This window comes from Charadrius vociferus, unplaced genomic scaffold (assembly GCF_000708025.1).
Source record: "Charadrius vociferus isolate BGI_N301 unplaced genomic scaffold, ASM70802v2 scaffold79, whole genome shotgun sequence".
NCBI classification, from domain to species: domain Eukaryota; kingdom Metazoa; phylum Chordata; class Aves; order Charadriiformes; family Charadriidae; genus Charadrius; species Charadrius vociferus.
The window spans coordinates 1,326,664-1,351,966 of NW_009650182.1; the positions used below are offsets into that span (position 1 = coordinate 1,326,664).

A 25,303-nucleotide genomic window follows, 5' to 3' on the forward strand; every position below is an offset into this window, starting at 1 on the left:
GTACTCCTGCAGGGTAGCCGACAGGTCCTGCAGGGGACACAGGAGGACAGTTGCTTGGCTGAAGACAGGCCCTGGGGCAGGTGAACCTTCCTCAGAGACAGGAGCATGAATGGACAGCTCTGCTTTCCCTGGGGCAGGATGGAGGGATGGCTGCAGTTAGGTGACATGGCATGCGAGGAGGAGCTGGCTTTGGCCCCCTTTAGCACTGGACTGGTGAACCCAGGGTGCTTCTGCTGGGGACACGGGACCCCCTCACCAGGCTCATTTACCTGGAGGGGGTGGGGCAGTGGGCTGTCCTTCCTGAGGAGAGCTGCCAGGGGCTGACCCCTCCATAGCCAGACCCTGACTGCCTGGGCACCTCTGAGGCAGCCGAGGTCCTCCACAGCGCAAAGGGCCAGGGCAGTTGTCTCCTCCTCCTCTCGGTCTCACCTGCTGCAAAAGAAAACAGAGCAAAAATTTGTGGATGACAACCACCAGGTGAGCCCTCTCAGACCCTCCCAGCGCTGTCCTCCTGCTGCTGAGGGACACTGGATCCCTGAGGACTCTGCTCTCTCCTGCTGCAGCAGATGGGCGAGGACAGACGTGCCCTGCGGGAAGGGCGGCAGCAGCAGCCCCCTGCAAGAGGGGGAAAAGCCCTTCCTACCTGTCTTCTCAAAACTTACTTGCTGAATGGCCAACTCCACCATCGTTGCCAGATGGGACCAGTGGAAGCCACTGCTTGGGACCAGCCTGCAAGAATTACGCTGCGCTTACTCAGCAGCCCCGCAGCAGAAAGGGCCACCATCAAGCTGCATCGGCCACCAGGCAACCTGCGAGAGGTAAAGACAGGCGAGACTGGTGACTGGGGATGTGCCACAACTCCCCAGTATGTCCCTGTCTCTCTTGTACTGAGGCTTAAATACTGTCTGGTCCGATCCTGTTGTACCTGATCTAACCTGATCCTCTGTCACTAAAGGTACATCTCTGCTGCAGACTTTCCCCCTGGTCTCCAGGGTGTGCGACTTGTGCAGGCTGGTCTTGCTAGGGCCATCATTCCCCAGGAGCACTGGCAGCATCTAGGTCAGCCTGAAGTACTGGCATAGCCTCGTGAAGGCCAAGAAAGTCTTAAGTCAGAGCAAAGCAAGTTCACAAATGTATGATGGGTTTTTGTGGCAATGGCGAACTAGGCATTGCAACTGTTTGAGCTGCCTTGCCCTATGTTCGGTCCTCTCTTCCAGTGTGCAGTAGGGAGGGTCTTTCACAAAATTCTGGATAGCAAACTAGCAATGTAATGAGTTGTAGTGTCATGTTTTGTTGACTTCCCTCTGTCAACAGATTTAGCTGAATTTTCACAGAGACAGTACTTGGAGATAAAGGCAAGAACTTTTATATGACATTGCCTGTCATGGAAGTTTTAGAATGTAGGGGGAAAACCCATGTTTTTAGTTATGTGTATCACACTTTCCTATAAGCTATTAAAAGGCACTCAAACGGTTCCATTTTTCATTTGAATGTCACACCTCTTCACGCTGCTGATGTTATGTGTAACATCAGAGCAGGATTTACTCTCACATAGATTATTAGACAGTAGATAGTGTATGTTATCAGAGAGTAGATAGCAGATTATCTGCATTAATTGTGCCAATAGCAGTGAAAGGAGTTTGCATTTAGCACCTCAGCCAAAGGATAAAGATCTATCTATTGAACTCAGTGGGCTATTGATCAGCAGATTTAATTCACCATGTTAAAAAAAAAGCTATATGAGAAAGGCATATTCTATCTTGTCTACTACAATGCATGTTTTAGGAGGTGAAAAGATGAAAAAAAAAAAAAAGATTAGAGAAAAAAGATTCAACTTCTAGTGCAATGGGGCTTTTATTCGTCGAGCAAATTTCCCTATATTATTCCCGTTCAATAAACCACTTTTTCTGACATTCTGCCTCTCGCCAGTACCAATACAGGACACTTCCAGGAAAAAACTAAACAAACCAAGAACTTGTTGCACAGCTGGTTTCCCATGCTGTGCTATGGAAGATGCAGAAATACTCCCTCATCCAGATTTTTTCACTTACATTTTACTTGACAATCTACAGGAGCTTATCTCATGCACAGAAAAACCTGTGACAACACAGTGGTTGGCAACTCCGCTTCAAAGTCAAGAAAGGCTGTGATTAAGCTTCCCTGTGCGGTCTTCACGAAGTCTCTTTCTATGCACTTTTTATGACATCATATCTCATTTCACACTGATATACAGCTCTTTTCAGAGGGCAAGAGTGCACTCTGTGCCTCGGATTAACAGTGATAGCTGACAGAGGAATTACTTCACATTTTGCACTTTCTGCATTGCTCAGTGCGCATCACACATTTACTGCATCACACCAAATCACAAAGCATCTCTTCACTGTCTGCTCCAGTCCGTTCTCCCCTGCACCTCATCCATCCCTGGCCCCAGCTATTAGTCTTCTCATCTTAGTCTCAATTTCCTCAGCCAGGCTCAGCCTTATCTGGTCTCCAACTCGCATACGCCCATTACAGGTTGATCAACAATACAGTTGCTTCTGCAGGTGGAGCCTTTGTTAACACAGCCAAGCTAGCTTTACACTAATTACCATAGGTAGCATTAAGAGTGAAACTGGGACTGAAAACCTGCTAAGGCACTGAGTAAACAGTTAGCAGACACCTTGGGCTGAACCCCATGTCACCACAGGGTTCCATGCTGGTATGGCACCGCAATGTCTGTGGACTGCCTCTCCCATTTCCAGTGCCAACTGCTCCCAGCTTCCCTCTCCACATCTATTTTCTCTTCCAATGATCAAATCAGCTTCAGTCTCCTCTGCATATGAAGTCGGGATTTCCTTTTCCTCAGTGCCATCTGGATGTTATCATAGGAGGTCTTGAGACATCCTTTTCTAGACAGCAACAGAAATGGCAGTAATATTGCTATCCACCTCTGTGTCTCCAAAACAGCTCTGATTTCCCTTTATAGCAGGGTTTCTATTTTGTCTCAAGAGCAGAAACGTCGACCTGTTCAGTCTAGGTAATATTCACACATGCTGGACCCCAGACACCAGCTAAAAGTCAAAACCCAAGCTGTTGTGTGACCTTCCCTCGACATTTTGTGGGATGCCAATGCAGAAAGCAAACGCTTGCAAGAGCCCATCCATCAGAGGAGAAGAGCTTTACCTCAGACTGATTCCAAGCCTGCAGCTCCGAGCGTTGCCGAGCTAACAAACATGTGCAGGGGCCTTCTGCAAAAATGCAGTGGAAAGGGGAAAGCTTGGTGCCAATGAACACATGATATTCAGCGGCACTGCAGTAAATGCTTATATTCAGGATGACATAAGCTCATTTTACGTTTGCTTACCCAGGATTTACTGTGTCCAAAAAAAAAAATCAAAAATACAACATTTTCTTCAGCTTTTTCATAAAGTTTAATTTCGATCTCCAGCTTTTATTACTTTGCAATTAGTCATGCATTTTGCTTTCATAAAAGCTGTTTCCGGGGAGAAAAACTCCCTAAATAATCCCTAATTTAGTCCCTCAGAAGCAATTTGGCAACCACCTCTGATGATTAAGGGGTGAATACATAGCTGCCTAAAACGGAGAAGCAAGATGCTGCTCTGCGGCCTCTGAAGTTTTCTGGTAAAGAGCTGAGACTTGCGTTATCCCTGTTACCCAGGGAGAAAGTCAATCTGCTGCATGGTGCACGGTGGAAATAAGACTCCACACTCCCCTTATTTTCCTGTCTTGCAAATGCAAAGTATGCCTGGCTCCATGTTTTATTGCTTTCACTCTCACCCTACAAAGAGCCCTCAGGCCTTATGCCTCTTCCCCGCCATGTGTTACCGCGCAGCCGGGACCAACGCGGTTCAAGGAGAAGCTACTACCCTGGTGGGTTGCCTGAGCCTATTCTCACCAGGAGACTTAACTTGAAAAGTTTCCATCAATCTGTTTATCAGATTTGGGATTCAATTAGCACTTTCATTTGAAGTATTTGCTTCACTCAAAACTGGGGTTTGTTTGTTTATGTTTTTCTTGTGGTTAGAAAAGTTTTTGGCAGGTTTCAGCCAAGCTTTGGGGGAAATTTTTCAGAAGCTTCTAGCCAGATATACATACATATGTCTAAACCTGCTGGTTTGTTGGTTTAGGGTTTTTTTTCAGGAGGAAACTGATAATGATTTTTGCATTCAGCAAGACACTGCGTGGGGTCCAGGGTATGGGGCTTTCCCATCAACTTTTATTCCCACAAAATACATTTTTCTCTATCTCTAATTTGCAAGTTGATATGCTGTTAACTGCATTGAAATTGCTGTTTTGTGCTCCGATTTGTGCTTGACGTGATGTACGCAGCTGGACCTCCCGTTTTTTCCCTGTTAAACCCACCAGGTCTCTGCCAGGGACTGTCGGCGTGGGTTCCAGCTGCACCGATAAGGCAACGAGTGAGATCAGAAACTTAGTGCCAAGGGAAATGCAGGGTCTACCTAAAGACTAACCTACCCATATTTAATGAACAGCATGATACAAAACCTCCTCTGCCTCATGAAACCAAGCTGCTTCCTTTCCAAATTTTGGGGGTCCGGCTGACAAAAAGAACCACCACCAGATGCAAGAAGAGGAGAAGAGTAACTCAAGCCACCTGTATGCATGCAGTCATGATGTCCTGGGCAGCCTGGAAGCTATCTACAAGGACTTTTTTAGTTATGATGTCGTTAGTATTGATGTTTTATCAGCTCCATGATACATATAAGGAAGTTTTAACTTGCTACTGGAAGTCTATTAAATGCTATGACGTAATTGTTATTTAATAACTGCATGATGTGAGAGGTTATTTGTGATCTCAGGCACAAAGTAATGCAGAGGGAAGTATATGCTTACCCAGAAAAGGAGTTCTACTAACAGTTAAATGCTCAAATATCTGTTTATGATTTTCAGAGTTCTATTCACTGACAATTAGTTTTTTACTTGCTAAACACTAGCTAGCTGTCGTCACACTATGGACTCCCTCTGCAGGGAGATAGACGTTTCACGTACAATAGAACAGATAATCTAAACACGATGTATAATGACGACACCAATCATTTATAGCAAACTCAGACTCAGTTTCTTTAATTCCCTACGCATGAACTTTACCTATGCAGGTTGTTCCTGTCCTTAAGCAAGCAAAATGTTGATCTGAGAAGGAAGTAATAAAAGAAGATGTAATCACATTTCAATGGCCGTGGAATACAGAAGATTTACATATGCTCTGTAATCAGACATCAAGCACCTAAAAGCCAAATAAATAGGCTTCCTACACCATTTTGGTGGACTGTTCTGTTTTTAATCTGGACAGGCTTCACAAGGAAAATCCTTGTGGCCTTGATTTCTCTGCAGAATTCAGGAGCAAAGATGCTATACTGAGGCCACTTAAAATTGTGACTTTTTCCACCGCTACCAAACCTGCCAGGCCACTCGATGAGAGTCAGCAACATCTACTAGACAGCATGTAAATGAGTGTAATTGATAGGAAAACTGTCATTCAGGTATGTGTGCTAGCTCTCACAAGAAATCTTATTCCCTTATTCTCATCTGGGATGAGAATGATGCTTGTTTGCTGCTGTGCCTTCTGCACCCCAGGCTGGGGGGGGGGAAGGGGGGAGCAGCAAGCAGACACAGACAGTGGGCAGGGGGGGGCTGGGGTCAGGGACACGGCCAGGGTCTGTCACTGCAGCACTGACTATGGGTTTCATGGGAGAAAGGGTCTCCAAGGTTTCCAGGCAGGTTGAATGAATTAGCCGGAGTTTAGTTCTGCTCCTTTTTGGAAATTACCTTCAAAGAGAAGTTGTTTTGCTTTTTCTTTGGGGGTTAGAGGTGTGGAAAGGAGAAAGCAAAACTGGAGGAAATGGACCCAGCCTGCAAAAGGCTGATCCCTTCACAGAACAGGTGGTGCAGTTCTACCTCAAAGTTCTGGCTGATGCAGGATCCCTCACAAACAGTTTAATACTTTTTGCATAATAATGTGAAGGAAAGATATTGAGGCAGTGGGTGGGTACAATTTTCCTTAGGGATGTGGTATAATGTGAGCAAAATACATTTCAACTGACATTAGCTATGTAAGAGCTAGCTTGTCCTCTGGGTTGCCTGTATAGTCAATAGAGGAAAAACAAGTTGCTTGAGAGAAAAATTCACTTTATCTTATGAGCAGATAAATGTAATCCAGAGGTTTCACTGTGCTTCCACTGACTATAGATAGAGCCTAATTACTGGGAAGTACAAAGGTAGGTGAGATGAATCCCACACAAGCTGTCTCAACTTGAAAAATGTACATGGACTTGATACAGCTCTCCAAAATGTAAGTTGCATCATCAGGCTGCAGGCTGGTGAATGCAGGCACGTTACTGCACTTTTTCAAAATACACAGTCTGCTTCCCTGAAAACCGAGTGCAAAATCCTTGCCTGTTATAAAATTTCTATGCTTAACTGCCTCTGTAATATATGAAGCTCTCAGTCCTGACTGTCTCTTGCTATCTACAAAAAGCTTGGCTTTAGGATAAAGCATATAAGTGCCATTTGTCACTGAAACAGTCTTCCATTCCCAAAGCAGTGGTGGCCCTTGGAATTAGTGCTAGGCAATTTGGGAGATGCGTGAAAGAGAGCAAACAATAACACTCCTTACAGCTGCAATCAGCCACGATGCTTTCAAGCAGCTCAACCCAACAGCAACTCTCAGCCCAGTTCTTCCCATCCCCCTTATAATATCTACCCAGATAACACTACACTCTTCTGCTGTGCACTTTTCTCATTCCCCAGCTCGCCCACTGCAATGTTCATCTGCTATTACTTAGTGGCAGCGTTGGCAAAGCCCTGTGCTGAACAACTCCCTCTTGGCATGGGGGACCCTCCTCCCAATGCTCTGCTCCACAGCTGCTTTGAAATGACAAAAATGATAGACTTGGCTGAACCACACACAAAGAATTCCAGCAGTTTGGGGGGCTCAAAATAGAAAATATTTCAACAAGACTGTGCTACATCTCAAAAGCATATTAAACACAAATGACTTTCTAGAACATAACAGCACTAATAGTCTTCCCTGAGTTGGTCTTCTCTGCCTGAGACACATCAGCATTACTTAATATGGATGAGAAAGTTACATGACATCAAAATCATACTTTCCAATCTCAGATTCTGTTCTGACTGAAGTATTATCTGAAGTAATTTCATTGCTATACTTATTCTAGGTTCAAGGCAGTGTACTAGGGAAAAAAATATATTCCAGCAAGCACTGCTAGTCCTCACTTTAACAACACATTTTAATTTTATGGAGAATTTTAACTAATGCAATTTAAAGAGGAAGATGGAAGTAGAATGTGGAAATAAGTCACTTTCAAATGAATGCATGTATAATGGCTCCCTGTGAAGCAGCTTGCAAGCAATGCAACTGCTCATCCAGAACAGGGTTATTTTTTTAATTTTAGCTAATGTTGATTTAAATACCATTTTAGTGGCTGTGAAAGAAATTTAACACGATTCATTTTTATTGTGATTAATTATTCCAATATTTCTTAAGCTTGTTGTGTTAGATTCTGATGTCACTTACATTTTATTTTCCACTAATTTCATTAAGCCCCAAAGAAATTATTCCAGATTTTTGTCAGGATAACTTGGAACAAACATAGGCCTTATATAATTTAAAAAAATGTATTTAAAGTACATAATGCAACTATTATTCACACCTCTTTTTATTTATTCTGAAAATAGGAAAAAAAAAATAACTCTGAGTTGCTGAACAGTATGCAAAGCATGACTTAAACACTACTAAAACGCAGGTCTAAATACGTGACTTTAATGTGATTAATTTTCTCTTTTATTGGGTAAACTGTTGAACAGCCATCCCGAGACGCCATCAGGTCTGTTCAAAAGAGGCTTCCAGGTTAAGGCTCAACCTGCAACCCCTAGAATCACGTAATTCCATTAGAATCTTAAAAAAATAAAAGGTTAAATCATAAAAATTCGTAAACAAGGACTGAACATAGCGAGTACTTTGAGATGTGCCCGATTCTGCAGCCTGCATTTACAGCTCCAAGACATATCAGCTACTGAGCTAGGGGCCTCCTTCCCCTCAGCAAAGGTGCTAGGTTGAGCCTCCACAAGTTAGACTTGTTTTCTCAGGAGTGAAATAACTCTCTTCCCAGGAGTAAGTCTCTCCAAAATGTCCAGATGGCAACATTACCTAAGTAACATTCCAGAGTGATGCTAAATTTGCAAGGTGCCCACAGCAAGGGATAAGTAGAGATGTCTGCATTTCAATGATACTTCACCAATAGTTAGAACTATCAGCAATAACAAAACAGGAAAAATAATGTTCCCTCGTGGATATAGCTTATCACATCTCTCACTGATAATATATTGCCATCCGGTCTTTACTAAATTAATATTCTAGATGCAATCTGAACATCCCTACACCTCTCACAAATTAGTGACGTCCTGTAAGGGCTCAGGAAGCGAAGCATGATTAAGTTAGATGGGAAATGCGAACATCTCACTTATGATCACAGAGCTCCAGTGACTGATTTCAGACCCGTGAAAACACATGTGACAGACAAGAACACAGTGAGAACTCAGGATGGACTGCAGGAGGAGACTTTCTCAAAGAGCCAGAAATGTCCAGCCACACTTGAACTTGCTCAGTAAAAGCATATAACACAATTTCTAAGCTCATAGTGTCCACATTTGCCATTAGAGCTCTATTTTTCAGCTGTGGTTAACAGCCACACAACACTCTGGATTTGTAAATCCCAAAAGGTTTTGCTGCCGTATTATTTCATAATATATATTTATCTATAGCACACATGGAGATATTTCTCTGACTCAGAGCATATAAAATAAGACTGAAATTATGCATCACTGTAAGACAGGTGAAGAACTGAGCAACTGAGCCCCAGAATTGGTTGTGCAGGCTCACTGAAGCAACTCATGCAACCCAGGCAAAAGGGAGTAATGGTGATGCAGCAGCTGTCTGTAACAGCCCAGTGAATCCAGCACAGGCAAGCAGCAGAAGTTGGTTTGCACCTTGTAGGTACAACCAACAGAAACAAACATCTCACCCTTGCTAGAAAGCGAACTGTTGAAATATGACCAGCTGTCAACACACATTATTTAAAATACGTCTTTCTGCAGCTAGAAGCTATACCATGCATGCTTTAAGGCTTGCTTTAAGGTGTCTGTACCTGCTAATGGGCACAGCTGCAAAAAAAAAGGAAAGATTTCTGCTTCCCCTAGCAGAGTTTCTCTATGCAAGAAGCAATTCTCTAGTAGCCCCTCTGGCAGGATCAGTTCCTTAGTGCCAGGAGAAGAGAACAGGATTAGACCTTAAGGACTGAGTTCATGCATAAGATCACTCTGCCCTTGAGTGTGAATGTCTGGGATGTTCCAGCAGTCGCTAACACAGAACCCCTCCAAAGCATAAACTGATCTGTTCCACTTCTCTGACAGGTATTTTTCAAAAACGCCGAACATTTGTAGATATGAAATAATGGGCACAGGTCCCCTTTTCTTTGGGTATGTTTTCCAGTCTGACCTCCAGTCATTCAACACAGATTTATTTCTGTTACTGGATTTCTCTGGCAATTCCATTTCCAATCAAATAGAGCTCTTGCATACATCATTACAACAGAGGACTAGTTATGTGCACAAGGAAAGAAGTAAATTTATTGAACAATGGTAATAAAAAAAAACATTCAGTTTACCCCTTCAGTCATTTTAGCACCCGTCTTTACTGAAGTGCCATTAATTTACAGCCTGTGATTTCTTAGTTTTGCTAATTCTTCTGCTGCTTGTGAAGGGTTTTAGCATTCACCACAGTATGGGATTGTTAATGCACCCATCTTTTCACTGTTTTCAATCCCCCTCAACTACCAGATACTTCAGAGGATATTCCCACTAACGGATTCCATTAGTATTGACTGTTTCCCACATCAAATGCTTAATGTGCACTGTCAGATTTAATCATGTGTTTGCTTGAACAAGATCCATTATTGTCTTTGCTTCTGTTGCAAAGAGCCAGCTTAGTAAGGTTCCTCACTTCACAGATTATTGAATCTTTTTGATGAACTGTGCTGTTCATAGCCTAATAACTATAAGCTTTCAATTATTAAGAATCTGGAAGAATTCTGAATGGTACAAGATAAAGGCTTTTCAGTCAGCACTTTGGACTCTGACTTGCTCCAGCATTTCTTGCCTGCCCTATGGAGCAAGTCTGAATACACAACGAATAGAAGCATCAATTATTGCCTCTGTAATACATATATACATACATACATATATAGAGATCCCTGAAGCACCAGCTAAACCAGTTTTGGCTTAGGCAATGCAGTGTGACAAATTTACACATGGACATTTGCTTTAAACACTTTCTAGACAAATTCACCTCTGTTGAGCTCCATCACCAGTATGTTAAAGTGCTTGTTAAGATTGCATGTAGCCCTCTGGTGACTGTGTTGATGGATGATAGCTTTCTACTGTGGGAAGAGATCTAGTGCCTAGGGCTGACTCTTTCACGTGTTAGCTTTTTTTTTTTTGACCGTGAAGTTTTGTTCATGTGCCAGTATCCTAGCAACGGCAGACAGTCTGATTCAAGTAAATTCACTGTTCCCTCCCTGGGAAATTAATACAATGATGACATCCCAGTTTAATCTTCTATTCCACTGCCTTTTGGGGTATAGAAGATCAATTTATTTAGCGCTGTGCACTACAAAGAAACAGCTCTGGGAGCAACCAGCCCAGAAAGGGTCTGAATAATGTTGCTGTGAAAGCATAAGCAATCATTAAACTAGAAATATAGCACCAGTAACACATAGCTCTTTGGCAGACTGGTAACTTTGCAACCTAGGCGTTTTAATTGCCTAAAATTAGGGACCAACAATAACAAGGTAACCTGTAACTTGATGAAATACAGCCCAATATCTTGAAGTGCATCTGCAAAACAATTAAAAGTTCACAGAAATTACGTATTACTTACACTACAGTGGAAGAGATGTAAAGTCTGTGGGAGATTATACCTGTACAGCAGCAGGACTGCAGTCACATTTGGCAAAGTACTATTTGAATTGTTTGGAAGACAGCATTCGTATGTATCTCTCTCTCCACCTATTTTGTGCTTAAGCAAAGATTAGAAACCAAACATAAGGCTCCATTTCCTTCTGACACTTCTAGCTTTTCCGTTGAAGGATATCTCTGACTATGTGGGAAGGCACTGCTAAAGTTAAATGGAAGAATAACATGAACTATTTTAACTGCTTGTTCCTAGATGTCAATCTAAATGTTTAGCATTAAAAAGAAATTGAGAGTTGAGTGGTATACCTAGATAAGCTTGTCTTTAAGGTCCTGCTTTAAAAAAAGTTTTTTTCCCCACCTCTTTGGCATCAATACCCAAAAGTGCAAGGTTCTGCTCTAAGGTATGCTTTGAGAGTGCAGTTCTGCAGCCCCTATTAATAACAGCAGTCCTGAGTGTCCTGGTTTGAGTGACACAGGACTAATTTTTCTTCTAATACTTGGGAAAACTGCACTTTTAGAAGACACTAGTGTCTGAATTTGTGAAAATATTTACTTTACAGCCACCTACGGTGTGTGGGTTTCAAGGTCTCCATGTTTTTGAGCTCACCAGGTGTGGGAATGAGGAGCAAGACCCAGGCACTTGACCCAAGCTGGCCAACAGGATTATTCCATACCATCGACGTCACATTCACTATAAATTAGAAAGTTTGTTGCGAAGTTCTCTCTCTCCTTTGATGGCTGCCATCCTGAGAACTACGTGCCCTGGTGCCGGCCCCCTGAGGCCTTCCCCTCCCCCTGAAGCCGTAGTGCTCGCAGTGTCCGACATTTGCTGTCCAATGCTGGGAGCGCACAGCTTCCTACTGATAGAATTGGCCGAGTATAACTTTTGTATATTTTGTATTGGTGTTGGGATCAATATTGGTTCTTTAGTGCTGTTAATGTTAATTATCTAATCTTATTCTATGAAATCTGTTTATACTTCAGCTCCCGGGTTTCCTTGTTTTTCCCGATTCCCTTTCCCGGGTGGGGAGGGGTCATCGGGTGACAGAACGATTGTCTAAATGACAGCAAATTGTTATGGGTCTCTCAAACCATAACACTGAGGAAGAATGCTGAGACGTATCTGTGAGTGGTGCTGGTCTCACATACACAAGATAGGCAAAAAAAACCCCAGGTATTGATTCAAGGCTGACAGGTTCTTGTTCAAACAAGAATATGGTGTATAATGCACTTTTAATATCTGAACAGCACTGTCAGTGTGTCTCCATCTCCTCTTGTTCAGATTTTCCAGATGCATCTAGAGTCCGGAGCCACATATTTGGGCTTACTCAGTTTCTAACACACCCTAACATTTTTGTGCGAGTTTCAACAACACTACACCTGTCTGATGTAAATGCAAAAATCTGGCTGGTTAGAGACTTGATGAATATAGGCTAACCGACCACAGCGAACTTGTATGGGGAACCTAAGCAGCATCAGCCACATGAAAACCAGTCTCTCTCCTTCTGAAACTATGGCACACATTTCACAGCTCCCTGACTGCTAATTTGCTTCAAAACTCAACATTTGCACACCATGACTGAAAAGCGATCACAAGAGGCCTTCCTAGTGCACTGGCAATGTTTTAAAATTGGAAATCTGAAGAATTCAATGTGTTCTTGGTTAGGAGACCACACACTGAGGAATGGATTAGCATGAGATGCAAAGTGTTTTAACACTGGTGGTTGTATATAGATTTTAACTTTCAGAGAAGTGTCTTGCTCTCCAGGAAACATTCACTTGCAAGAAAAAAGGTGGCAAAAGGTGGGATTTGGGGGGGGAATCCTTACTGCATTGGATTCAATGTGCTTGAGGCCTCTAAGTGCCTTGGAAGACACTCAAGTTATCCCAGAGAAACATTGTCATTAGCAGAAAACTAGCCAAATTTTGTTTGCAGACAGTTATTCTTAGGAGTAAAATCAGATTAGCATGAGTAAGGAATACATTTTCATGAGGAATAAAAAAAAAAATCTTTTTTTTTTTTAAATATACTTTTAAAGCTCTTTAATGTCAAAATACACGTATCGGTCAATAGTATTTTCTTTGCCTAAACGAGAAAAATTGTGTAAGACATCAAATTTTAGTCTATCTAAAAAATATTCTTACTCTTATTGCTCACAAGAATATTAATCATAAAAATCCATATTCTTACTCTAGAATATTTTGTGAGGATCGTAAGTACATGTAAAGACAAAATACCAGACTGTAATGTTCCAAAAAACCCACAGTTGTTTAGGAGCAATTTTTCAACTAATATCTAAAGATACTTCGAAAAAACACACACTTGACTGATGTGATCCCTGCATGTAGTTCTACTCTACTTAACAGAATATTTTATATGAATACATTAATATGCTTTTTCATGGGCATGAGAACATTGCCTCATGTCTGAGAACACATTTTTTTGCTTCTGTGGGGAATGGAAGCCTGAGTTTGTGCTGCTCCCATCCTTAGTCTACTATTTCCAAAAATCTTCATGGAACAACGTTTTCACATTCAAAAAACAACAGTCAGGCAGCCAGCAGTTTGACTCTTTCTGAGGCAAAGGTAGACAAACAAGAACACCTTTGTTTACAGACATTTCATTGATGTTAAGATACCATGACAGTGCACTGTTTTCTTTCAGAAATGGGGAGCAAGGCACTGCCTACACAGTACCAGTAAAAACCAAAAGGACACCATTCTTAACAGACCTCCATAATTAGGCATGCGTTACAACAAAAACATTAGTACAAGCAGAAGGATGGCATTTTTAAACAGAGTGGCCGTTATTTAGTTAGGATTGTTTCAGCAAAATGTTTGTCACAACTTCTAATGATACCTACAGAGACAAAGTTTCCCATAAATACTTGAGAACAGCATGCACTGCTACCTTATACTCTTCATCCTTCAGCTAACGTGCTCCTCTCTTCCCACTGATCCTTTTCATCTGCCTAGTTTTACAGCTAGAAAAGTATTAAAAGGACAAACCAGCAATTATTCTTTCAGTTAAGCCTTCTCAGGTAGTCTTTAAATCTCACCTGTGATCTAACTTTCCTAATTAAAGTCATAAGATTGTGATTTAAAAAACATATTTTGGAAATTAATGTATTCTAATCACGATCATATTAGAAAAATAGTCAGAGATAGACATAAATATTTCACACAGTCAGGACCAAAACTAGCATTATTAATGTTATTAACAACAATGTAAACCAGTGAAGACTTGATTAGGGGAGTTAGAAGATAAGAAACGAGAAACAGGCATGGCTGAAGGATAAAGCCAAAAGCAACTAATTACCATAGGTTTCAAAAAGATAATTATAATGTGATTAAGCTCGTGATCACTTAATCTTACTTCTTCTTTTGTAAATATACCCTTGCAACTCTTTCTAATGAGTATGAAACCCCTTGTGGAATATAGAGAAGAATGGAAACTTTATCTCGAGCCTCTTCTTTAACCATTCACTGGATCTCTGTCATACTGATCATCTTCAATTCACATCAAAACCAATGGGCAATGACAGAGCTGTGGAGACACGCTGTGTATGAGGCCTTGTGCAGGGAACACAGACAGATATTTCTGATATGGCACTGCAAATAGAGTCAAAGACATCCATTTGACAACAGCCCCATATCACCACCTAAAGCCCCATCATCTGTCCATGGAAAAAGACTGAAATCCAAACCCATGTACCAGCTCTGGATACTGAGCTGCTGGACGCCTAGACCTAGAGCAGCTCTTTCACTGCGTAATTGCTGTAAGCCCTATGGGCCATTTGCACTGGAAATCCTGGTTACGATATAGAAGACCTGGGGCCATCCCACATGGAAGAGTACTCCAAACTACAGGGAACCACAGAATCAAAGAATGGTTAGATCTGGAAGGGACCCAAGAGATGATCTAGTTCCAACTCCCCTGCCATGGGCAGGGACACCTCCCACTAGACCAGGTTGCTCAAAGCCCCATCCAACCTGGCCAGAGCAGAAACCTCTGCTAGTGCAGGCAGAGTATCCACTCAACCCTTGTACAATTCTTATAAAAGACACTTCACGTGTGACTTGTAAGTAAGCAAGAAAAGACAGGGATATCTTCCACGCTAAAGAAATCTTTATGATGAGCAAAGAGACCAGCCAGTAGCCATGAGACCTATTGCTCTTGGCAAGTCAAGAATGAAACACTGGCATTTCCCCTTTAAAAAGTATGTGGTGCAGAAGCACCAGCTTCTGGCTGCAAACAAGTCTATCTTTGTGCTTCTCCTGGCATTAGCCAGCATATGAGCTGGATCTTCAGCCTACCTCAGCAGCCATATTAAGTAAGAGTAAACTAGAGTCTGTGAAATCATCATGCCAATTTCTCTCTCGCTCCTTCTCAGATACACCTATAGTCATTTCTGAATGTGGACTTCTGTTTGCTGCACCACGTGCTTCATGCTGGCTGTCCCCACACTGCCTGAATCCTCCTTGTGCCTGAATTCCCTGATGTAGTGAGCCAGTGTTTGCTCCACACTCAAGCCAATCTCAATTAACATGGAAGCGGCCTGAAGACTTGGAGAGAATGCACTCAAGTGCAGAGCTGATGTCTCTGCTAACCTGATACACGTATTTTGAGAGTGATGCCAGACCATTAGGGAAGTAGAATTCAGGCCCAGGAAAGAATTAAATCCATTGTCAATATTTAGAATAATACTTCAGTATAAGGGGGCTGACTTGCTCATAGAAAATATTATCAATATAATAGAAACTGCTATACACAAACTATAAATCTTTGCATAAATTTAATAATAGTTATGTTTAAGTCATTGTTGCTTACATGAAAGTGAAAAGGATACAATTTTCTTGAATAGTTGGCAAGCCAGTACCTGTAGAAATATCACCTTCCCCCAAATAATCTCAAATATAGTCTCAGCAATTTTCACAGAACCCAAGAATGGAAACTAAATAATATTGATTCATCCACTTTTTGAATGGGAAGGCAATCTCTTCTTAAAAACAAGATCCTCTCACATAAAATTTTGTTCCCAACAGCCCTGATGCTACTTTCCAGTTGGCAGAATAGCAGCGGCGGCAGCAGAGTAAAGAGAGAAGCTATGAGATATTCAAAGGAGCAAAAAGAAATATAGTGCATAGTTTCCACCAAATCTTGGCGCCAGCTGGCTCTCTATTGTCTCTAGGCACACAGAAATGCAAGGTGAGCATAGACTGGTGAGCAGCCAAGGGAAGCAATTTTGTGCAGGCTAGTTTAACATTCCTACATTTAACCTTCTCATTAAAGACTATCAAGTTTATTACTGTTAAGAACAGTCTACACAATAAAGAAAAATAAACCTTAGAAGTAGTAGATGGCATATTAACTGTTATACTATTATCCCTGTCTACAGTCTCAGGCAATATTAGTAGATTTTGTACTAGTGGAAACTTTGGTTTGTAAATTACTTCAGAAATTAATTTAATTTTAACTGATATATACAAGATAGACACTTGTCCTCAGCTTTTGACTAAGAACATACATAAAAAAAAGCATCTTCTACTTAATACTTTTACTTGATGTTGTTCTGTAATGTTACTACTAGATCAGTGATTGGATGATGAATAGTTACTGAGATCAGTGAAACTGAGTAATTATCAGTAACATCTGAGTTCCCCCACAACAACCTAGTAAGGTCTCCATTTCAGTTTCCTCTAAATCCCAAAACGAGACTGTTGGACAGTTAAAGGTTATAAAAGTTTATAAGTATTAAGTATGAAAAGTATTACAGTACTAAGTATTAAAAGTTATAGGTTGAAAATAATATTGAAACATCTACCATAAAATCATAAACTTTTCAACAGTGTCCTCCACAAAGGTAAAAATACTTATTTTATTTCAACATTTGTTACCCAAATAAAGCTAGCGCCTCGGTATACCAAAGTAAACATCCCTGAAGGTGGTGTTGTAAAGCAAGTTTAAAAGAAAAGACAAAAAAAAAAAAAAACAACCAAAAAATGCTGGAGTAGAAGACCCAAAGAATTGCTCATTGCCACAAACTAGAGAGCTGCTTCAGGGAATAATGGAGCTTGTCCAAGCTCCTGAACTTTCAAAGGAAAATTCCCCTAAATTCTGTTATATTACCCCTTCATAAAAAGTTCCTAGGCAAAGTTTGCTGGGAGTCTTTGGGACAGTATCCTCTCCCCTTCTCCACAGAGGAGTATCCACAACCAGGAGGCACTCACCACTCAGGTGTTTCTCATCAAGCGCAAAGCATGAATATCCTGAGACCAGATGTTAATTTTGAGGGCTGAGGTCAGGAGTGCTGATCCTGAGACCAGATGTTAATTTTGAAGGCTGAGGCCAGGAGTGCTGAAATAGCCTGGACTTCAAATCTGCCTTCTTCAAATGGATTAACTGCGGGAAAACCTGGGCTTTATTACTTCCTTTCGAGGTAACCATCCTCAGATGTTCAAAGAGCACAGGCCCTTTTATTAAGGGTATTCACACTCTCTCACAAAGCTATTTTGGAGCTGCAATAGGAAGCACAGAAGGCAGTTTCACAACACAGGACTGCGGAGACAATACTCAGGAGCCTGAAAGTGTTCTTGACCCCCACTCCCAGCCCATGGCATGACATCCAGTTCCTCAGGACACAGCAACTTCAATCAGGAAAAAAAATCAATTTTGCCATCCAAAAGAGCAGCATAACACTTGATCTCTGTGCCATGCCCAATGCTTTCTGTTTGTTTTGCAGGGTTAGTTTTCAGATGGATGAGCTTCCTGGCCCAGCTCCCTGTGTGATTTCATTTAAACTAGCCTGCACAGAGGTGGTGGAAACACACAGCTGGGGACTGTGGGGAGAGCAGGTAGGTTTGGGCTTGCACCAAGTTAAAGAGCTCAGATGGGCAGTGCCACACAGGGACATAAAACTGCTTTAATTCTGGCTCAGTTCACTGTCCCAGTTTGCAGGAGACATCTGTGAATAGCTGTGCTGGTACAACTGGGGTAAGACGAGGAGTGTGGGGCCAGAAATGAGCAGTACAACTGGGTGGAAACTGAAGACCAAAAACCCCCTTCAGCTGTGATTGCCACTGAACTACTGGGCAACTGATAGCACTCAGTGTCATTTCTGAAGCCTTCTGCAGTGGTGGAAGCAAGAGGACATGCTCTCTTGTTCTGGGTGGACAGGAAATCTGTGAATAAACATGACAGCTCTGAGAAGTGCCTCTGTAAACCAGCGTGGTGTTAAAATGAAGTTCTGCCTAGCTGAGGAGATTTTACCACCATAACCCTTTCTGGGTGAGCCTGTTAGAATCCATCAGCAATTAAACCTCTCAGGCGATATATAATAGACTTTTAAAGGAGACTCTCCACAAAGCTGCGAAATAGGATATTTCACTGCCTTGTACTTACATACATAGTCATCTTTTACTTTATAAGTTGAATGGGTGTTTCACTTTAATGGATATTTCCAATTCATATGTAAACGCTGTTGTAATTTGATAGCATTTTTACTCACTTTACAGACATGAGGATTTTGTATTTAAGACCAGAAATTACTATCAGGTCTTTTAATATCATCTCTTTATCTCAGACCCCTAAAATTTACTCCACGCTAAGCTAAGTAGTTTATTTGACTGAAGTGTAGGTTGTGCTTGACAGCTGCCACAAACTCCCTTAATATTCCTGCAGTTCAGTGTCTTCCCCACTGTTTTATCATCACAGCAGTTTCCTTATTGCCACCAGCATATTCTCCTGCTTTTCCTGATTTTTGCAACGCTCTCTCTCAGGCTGCTCTGTACAGCTTCAATGCACTTTGCCTGTGCTGGAGTGCCAGGCGTTTCCTAAGCTGAAATGCCAGTACGCTGTGGTTCAGATTGTCCACAGCCTTGGAGCTCAGTTACCAGCAAAACTCACATTTAACTCTCAAACTGTTTACAATCCAAACAAAAGGATTTCTCTGTACAGCATCCAAAACCGACAAAGTTACAAGTGTCTAAGCTTTTTCCACCAAGATCAAATAAAAAAAAAAAATCTCCCTCCTCATATTTCCTGTGGTTGCAGTCTTCTGCATACCATACAGCTTAGGCCATATCTACAGAGCCTCTTTTTATGTATCACATAAGCTTTTACAGATAAGCCTCCTCTTTTAATCCTCTAAAGGTTCCATACAAATTCAGTCTTTTCCGTTCTAAACTTCTTAATGTCTTACTTATTCAGAAGATATTTCTACACTTGACTTCTTAAAAGACTTTTTTATTTCCTTGGAGAGACAGTATTTTATTTTTTTTCTGCAGAATAGCTGTTAAGCTCTGTACCTAACTGTCCTATTAACAAATTTGTGACTCAACAAGGTAGTAAAATTCTACCCTTTCCCATTATCCTAAACCAGGTTTGACTGTACCCATAAGATAGCATAAGGTCTCGAAGCAGCACATTGAAACTTCTGCAGTCAGATGAGTGCTGATCGGATTTATAAACACCGTGTCCATTAAAAGTCGTTCCAGACATTTTAGAAAACCAGTTTTGTATCAGATCAAGTAGCAGGTGCCTATATCAGAATTCCCCAGACCACCCACAGGTCCTTTCAGGCCCCTTCTCATTCCCTTCCCACTCCTTCATTCCTGAGCTCACAGCACCTGGCTGCAGCTGCTCTTCCACAAACGCAGGCTTGGACTGCTCCTTCTTCCTGGAGCCGCACCATAGTCAGCTCTCTCTCTGTCACACTTTGCATGCCACTTTGCATCTGTCTTTTGCCTTGGATGCCCTCTCTTGGACCAGGCTCTTCTGCTTTCCCTTAGGCCTTTTCCTGAATCGCAGGTATTGCATTTAATAATCTTGGCATTGCCACTAAGCCAGAACCAAGCCCTAGCACAGAGCCAGACTTGCCGTAAGCAGCATTCCCTGGATGCAGCTCAGCGCACTGAAATACTCATGGGAGCGAGCAGGCAGGAGGGCAAAGCAATCTCTCCTGGCAATCAGACAATGAGGAGCTTTGCTGCATTGCTGCTGGCTGAATATCTCGGTGTCAGCACTAAGCGGACCTGGAGCAGTGCAGGAGACAGGCTCTGAACAGCACATACCGGGGGACTGTGAATGCCCCTGACAGCTCTAGTTCTGGCAGCGTGACCTGCTGCAAGCTCCAGGAGCTGGATCCTGTCCTGGTGAGGAATACAGACGTAATTCCCACATGCACTGCAGATTATGGCCCCTTCCCCTATTTGGATTTGGATCCATTTCTTCTCCACTAAGGAAAAGGAAGCATCCATAGCCAAGGAGCACACTGCTACGGGGAGAAAACCTTTGAGAAAAGCCAGGCTATAGGTACCTTCAGACTCTTCAGTTCCTACAGCAGCTCAAGACAGATCCAGGATCAAGACCAGATAAGAAATTCACTCTGTGTGACCTTTCCTAACATAGTTGGTTTCCCTTCTCCCTTCTGGGGATGCAGCCAGGCCTTAGGCATTTAACCAAGAAACTAACACAACAGCCAGGATGCCTCACCTCCGGCAGTGCCCGGGTCTGTTGTCTTAACCACGCTCCAGACCATTCCTGCAGCTGGTCTCATGCTTTTAACAACTGTCCCATCTAATGTGTACCACATATGCTTTGGCACCGGTCCTACTAATTGACATTTTATTGCCAGCTATGAAAAACAGAGCTCCAGTGCCCACAGACAGAGATAAAGGTGTAGCCTGTCTGTTCCACAGGAAACCATGATGGATAAAATTGAGCAAGATTTCACACAGCCTGTCTTTCTCAGCGAGTTCCAAAATTGCCCCAAGAATGCGTATTAGTTCAGATGGCGAATCCACAGCAGTGTGAGGGCACGGAAGACACTGCAGTAGTGCCGAGAAGAAACGGAGAAGTGGATTCTCATGCTCTCATCAGTGGTGGGTTCTTCTATGGCAGCCATGGGAAGTCACGTGGCAAGTACACAATTTTTGTTTCTTACAAATAAACATAAAGTTGGTTGGGGAAAGTGAACAGATACCAGAAGTCATCTAATCAAGGCCCTGCAGCAGTGATGAAGTCCTTCTGTACATCTCTTTCTACTTCACTGTTGTCTTCTATACTACACATGCATCCTCTACATCAGGAGATTTACATGTCTCTCCCATGCAAACATCAGAGCACTCACTTCATGATCTGGTTGAGTGGGAAGTAAAAAGCATAGTGGAAGCATTAGCCCATCCCTACTTGGGATACACTCTAAAACAGAGAAATTAATCCATCTTCTTTGCCCTTTTTAGTCCACCTTCATACTTCACTCATTTTGTACCATTCTGCTTTTATTTTACATAGTAATTTAAATAAAGCCCTTTAAAAATATCCTCAAGTTCAATATGTCTCTGCACAACCCTCCCGAGGCGCTCTGCCCTGCAGAGCCAGCCAGGAAATAAGAAAGAGCTAGCTATAACCGGGACTGCTGCTGCAAACAAGATTGGGTGAGGTGGTGTTACAAGAAAAATTACCAGGCAAGAACAGGAAATATAAGGAGAAAAGAAAGGAGAGGGAAAAAAGGAAGAACTCAGTTGCATAAACCCAACAATGATTATTCATAGCTCCCCATACACACACACTGCACCAATCAAAAGCTCTGTGCAAGGGAAAGCTACCCCACACTACAAAAGACTTTATACTCAATAGCAAGTATGGGACTCCCTCATGAACTACCTTCCCAGCACTGACAGGCAAGTGAAGTGGCTGCAGCTGGTGCTGGCACTTGCACAGCAGGTTCCCCTTGGGTACTTTGGTCCCATCCGACAGCCATCTGCTCTTTTTTGGCCTCTCAGAAGCGCAGACAGAGCACATCTTTTTCATGCGCTGCAGATCAAACTCAGCTCTGACCCTGAGGGACTCCCTGTCTTTTCCACAGACTGCAGCTGCAGACACAAAAACCGAGTGCTCAGGGAAGTTGCCCATGAGTGGCTTCATAAACCACTGGGGTTAGGCAAGAGTCACAGAGAAACAACCAGCAACACAGCACTTCTTTTGCTGCCGACAGACTCTGTTAACCTGCTCGCATGGCTGGAGCAGTGGAAGATGCGGGCATCTGCTTTTCCACATGAGTCAGCACTGACCCCAGCAAAGCAGCTATGGCAATATACTGCACTGTAAAGTACTGTTGACAAAAAACTGCCAGCCTGGACAAGGATAGGAGCTCACTAGTTTATACACTCTTGTCACAGACCCTACAAGTCAGAGACAGCAAAATCCCTGTGCCATGGCATGTTCCTCACACAGCTGTAGCATAAACAGGGACCTTCTGTATAGCCATGGCTCTCTCCTCTCCAGCCCTGACTTCCCTGGCAACGGTCAAAGGTTACCAGCACCTACACAGCCTTCCTCGCTGCGCTCCCTCGATACCCCCACCCAGTGCTCAGGACATCTCTGTTAATGCCTTTTCACTAGCAGCAAGCGGCCCCTTCATTTGTCAACCCCCTGAACTTAAAGTGCAATCCTTCTGCTGAAGTCACCACCACTCATCGCATGAAATGTCGTGGTGAGCAGACTGCGGTATCGCATTGCCCCTCTGTCACGCACAGCCTCTGCTAGATGAATCAGAAAGCAATGCATTTCACTCTCAGCACACTGCGCCCCATTCAAGAAGATCTGCCATGTCCTTCTACAGCGTGACGTTTAGCACATTACGTTTAGCACATCAGTGTGTTGTTTGGGTCCTCAAAGTCAGGCTGCCTTCACATGAAGCTGCTTCCTAAGATGGCAGCTGACACAGATCTAATAGAGGTGTATGTTACATCAGATTTGCATCCTCAGCTTCCATCCAGGTTGGATGGAACCACCTTTTTTTCACTCAGTTAAGAAACACTTCAATATTAGAGATGGATGTAATTTTCCTGCAAAACCACAAAAACTTGGCTTGATTCAGGCAAAACTATTTTTCCAAACGTGTCAAATCATTTGGCTCACAATTAAAATGTCCAAAAGAATCACTTTATATTTTCAAAAGGAACATTTCCATTTAATAACCTCACTCCTCATGTAAAGGGATAAATCTCCTTTTGCTAGGAATTCGTAGTTTGCATACACTTTGCGCCTACATCATGGTGTCCTGAAATCCATCTTACAGGTTGAAGCCATAAAGAAAACCTCACCAAAACTCCCTTTATGCCATCTCCCAGGAGCACTTCCCAAAGATCTCTGTGGTGTTCTGGAGCCCATCTGAAGTCAACGGCACCCTGGATAAACATGAGGAACTCGATCTTGGGAAAACAACACAGGAGGTGCCAGACTGAGACCTTCAAGAATTGTATCGGTAATTACAGAATAAGATTGTTACAGAGAAAAAGGATGCCAGCATAATGTCTATTGGTTATGTGATTGCACTCAGTAATACACAGTTTATTGTGAAACCTGGCACAGATGATACTATACAGAATCACTGAAATAAAGAGCGCTCTGTGCAACGTCCTATTCACAGTTTACATTACTGTTAATATTTACTGTCTATATTTCCTGCTGGGGTAGAAATGTTAGCAGCAAGTAATACATCCGTAATTTTTCTATGCCTCTGTAAGGTCTTTGCACACTGCTGTGGGATAAAAAGCCTAGTATTTTACTGTCTTTCCATTAAGTAAGAAACCAGTTCAGAAAGTTGCAGGTTTTCTTCCTTCTCTGGAAGAGAAGGCTTTCTTCCTCCTCCTCCCTCTCCTACTCCACGAGCAGTTTAAAATACCTGTTTACCGAACACATATAGACTGTTACTGATAGGATCAGCCAGCACAGCTGTTGACTACCTTGCCCAGCATTTTTTAAAAGGAGACATATCACAAGCACACCTGGTTGTTAGTTTTCCGTTCATTGCTCATTACAGATGTAAGTTTATTCTTTTTCTAACATCAGCCCTGTGTTGCCACAGTTTCTTATCATTAATTATGACTACATGAAATGCTGAACTGTGAAATGGGTATTAACGAAAATGATCAGTGTATCCTTTCAAGCCTCCTTTCTGCCAAAGAAGCAACTGCATAGAAAAACCTTGCACCTTAAAGAGAATGGGAAGCTGGAAAACATGGACATTCTAGCTGTCACCTAATAGCATATCAAGCTAAATCCCAGCATAGCTAAGGGTAAAATCCAACTCTTTTAAATCCCATTTCAAATGCAATGCATTCTCTTCCTACAGTCCTTTCTTTCTGTTGCAGTTCCTGCATGTACATGTACACGTACACTTTGGAGAGGGTCTGAACCTGCAGAACACTTGGTATGTAACCATGTAATTGCAGATGCCATTAAAGTGGAGATGTGGAAGAGATAATATGGAAACTTCAGTTTGCAAGGGTAATCTTAAATTTGGTCTTTCCTAGTTTTCACATTCTTGATTACATAAGTTTAACACTTGAAAAAAAAAAAACAAAACAAAACAACCACAAGATCCAAGGAAAATATTGCATGATCCCTAGTAATTACTTCTTACCAGAGTTATTAGCAAGGTCTGTTTCTACAACATGCATATCAACAGACAAGAATATTGCTCGAGTACAAGAATGTGCAATTCATTCAAACAATGCTGAATCAATTTCATTCTTTTGTTTCTGATATAACTTACTCAAAACTACTGCAGAGAATTAGAAAAGTGAACAGGAAAAAAAAAAAAAAATAATCAGAGACTCTTCCTGATTTCCACCCCAGATGTCCATCCTGGTCATAAACATGCCGTTTCACACTCCCCCAAACCAGCAGAGGTGCAATGAAAAAGTATAACTTAAGACAGGTAGGCCATTAGCACATCACTTGGCCAGGAAAACGGTTGGATTTGCTTCATTTTACTGACTGAAAGGGTATCTTAACCTCGACTCCTCTCCTCCAGGCTGTAGCACAAGCGGGCCGAGATTCCCAAAGTTCCCTAACAGAAGTGTGAACAACAGGATGCTCAGAGCCACTAACAGCAAGTCTTCAGAAATTAAGCAGCCGTTTATGCAAACAGCAATTTCCAACAGAAAACTCCTCCCCGGGCTGTCGAGCCGTCCTTCCGAGTGGCCTCCGGCTCTTGCCCCAGCCCCCGCGGGCAGCGCGGGAGGGGGGGGCGCCGCCAGGGGCGGGCAGGGGCAGCTCCGTCGGCCCCACCGCTGCCCGGTGGTGCGTGCTCCTTGTGCACCTGCTACCTGGAAGGAGATAAAGCAAAAAAAAAACCCAAACCACCCCAAACCACACGTTTCAGGAGGACCAGCGGATGAAAGGGGGGGGGAGTGCTACCGGGTATGCCCACTGTAGAAAACAGAGCTAACCCCCAGCCTCCTACCGGGACACCCGCAGAAGTGGACGCCGCTGTAGACAGGA

General features: G+C 42.6%; 1 protein-coding gene across 1 annotated transcript in view; it reads left to right on the forward strand.

Annotated features, from left to right (window-relative positions):
• Nucleotides 1–695: 695 nt before the first annotated feature.
• IMPAD1 (inositol monophosphatase domain containing 1) overlaps nt 696–25,303 on the forward strand; it is a 49,126-nt gene continuing 24,518 nt past the window's right edge. The window contains exon 1 of the mRNA XM_009892788.1: nt 696–818. Coding sequence (XP_009891090.1) covers nt 696–818 — 123 coding nt within the window. The remainder of the gene's footprint in view (nt 819–25,303) is intronic.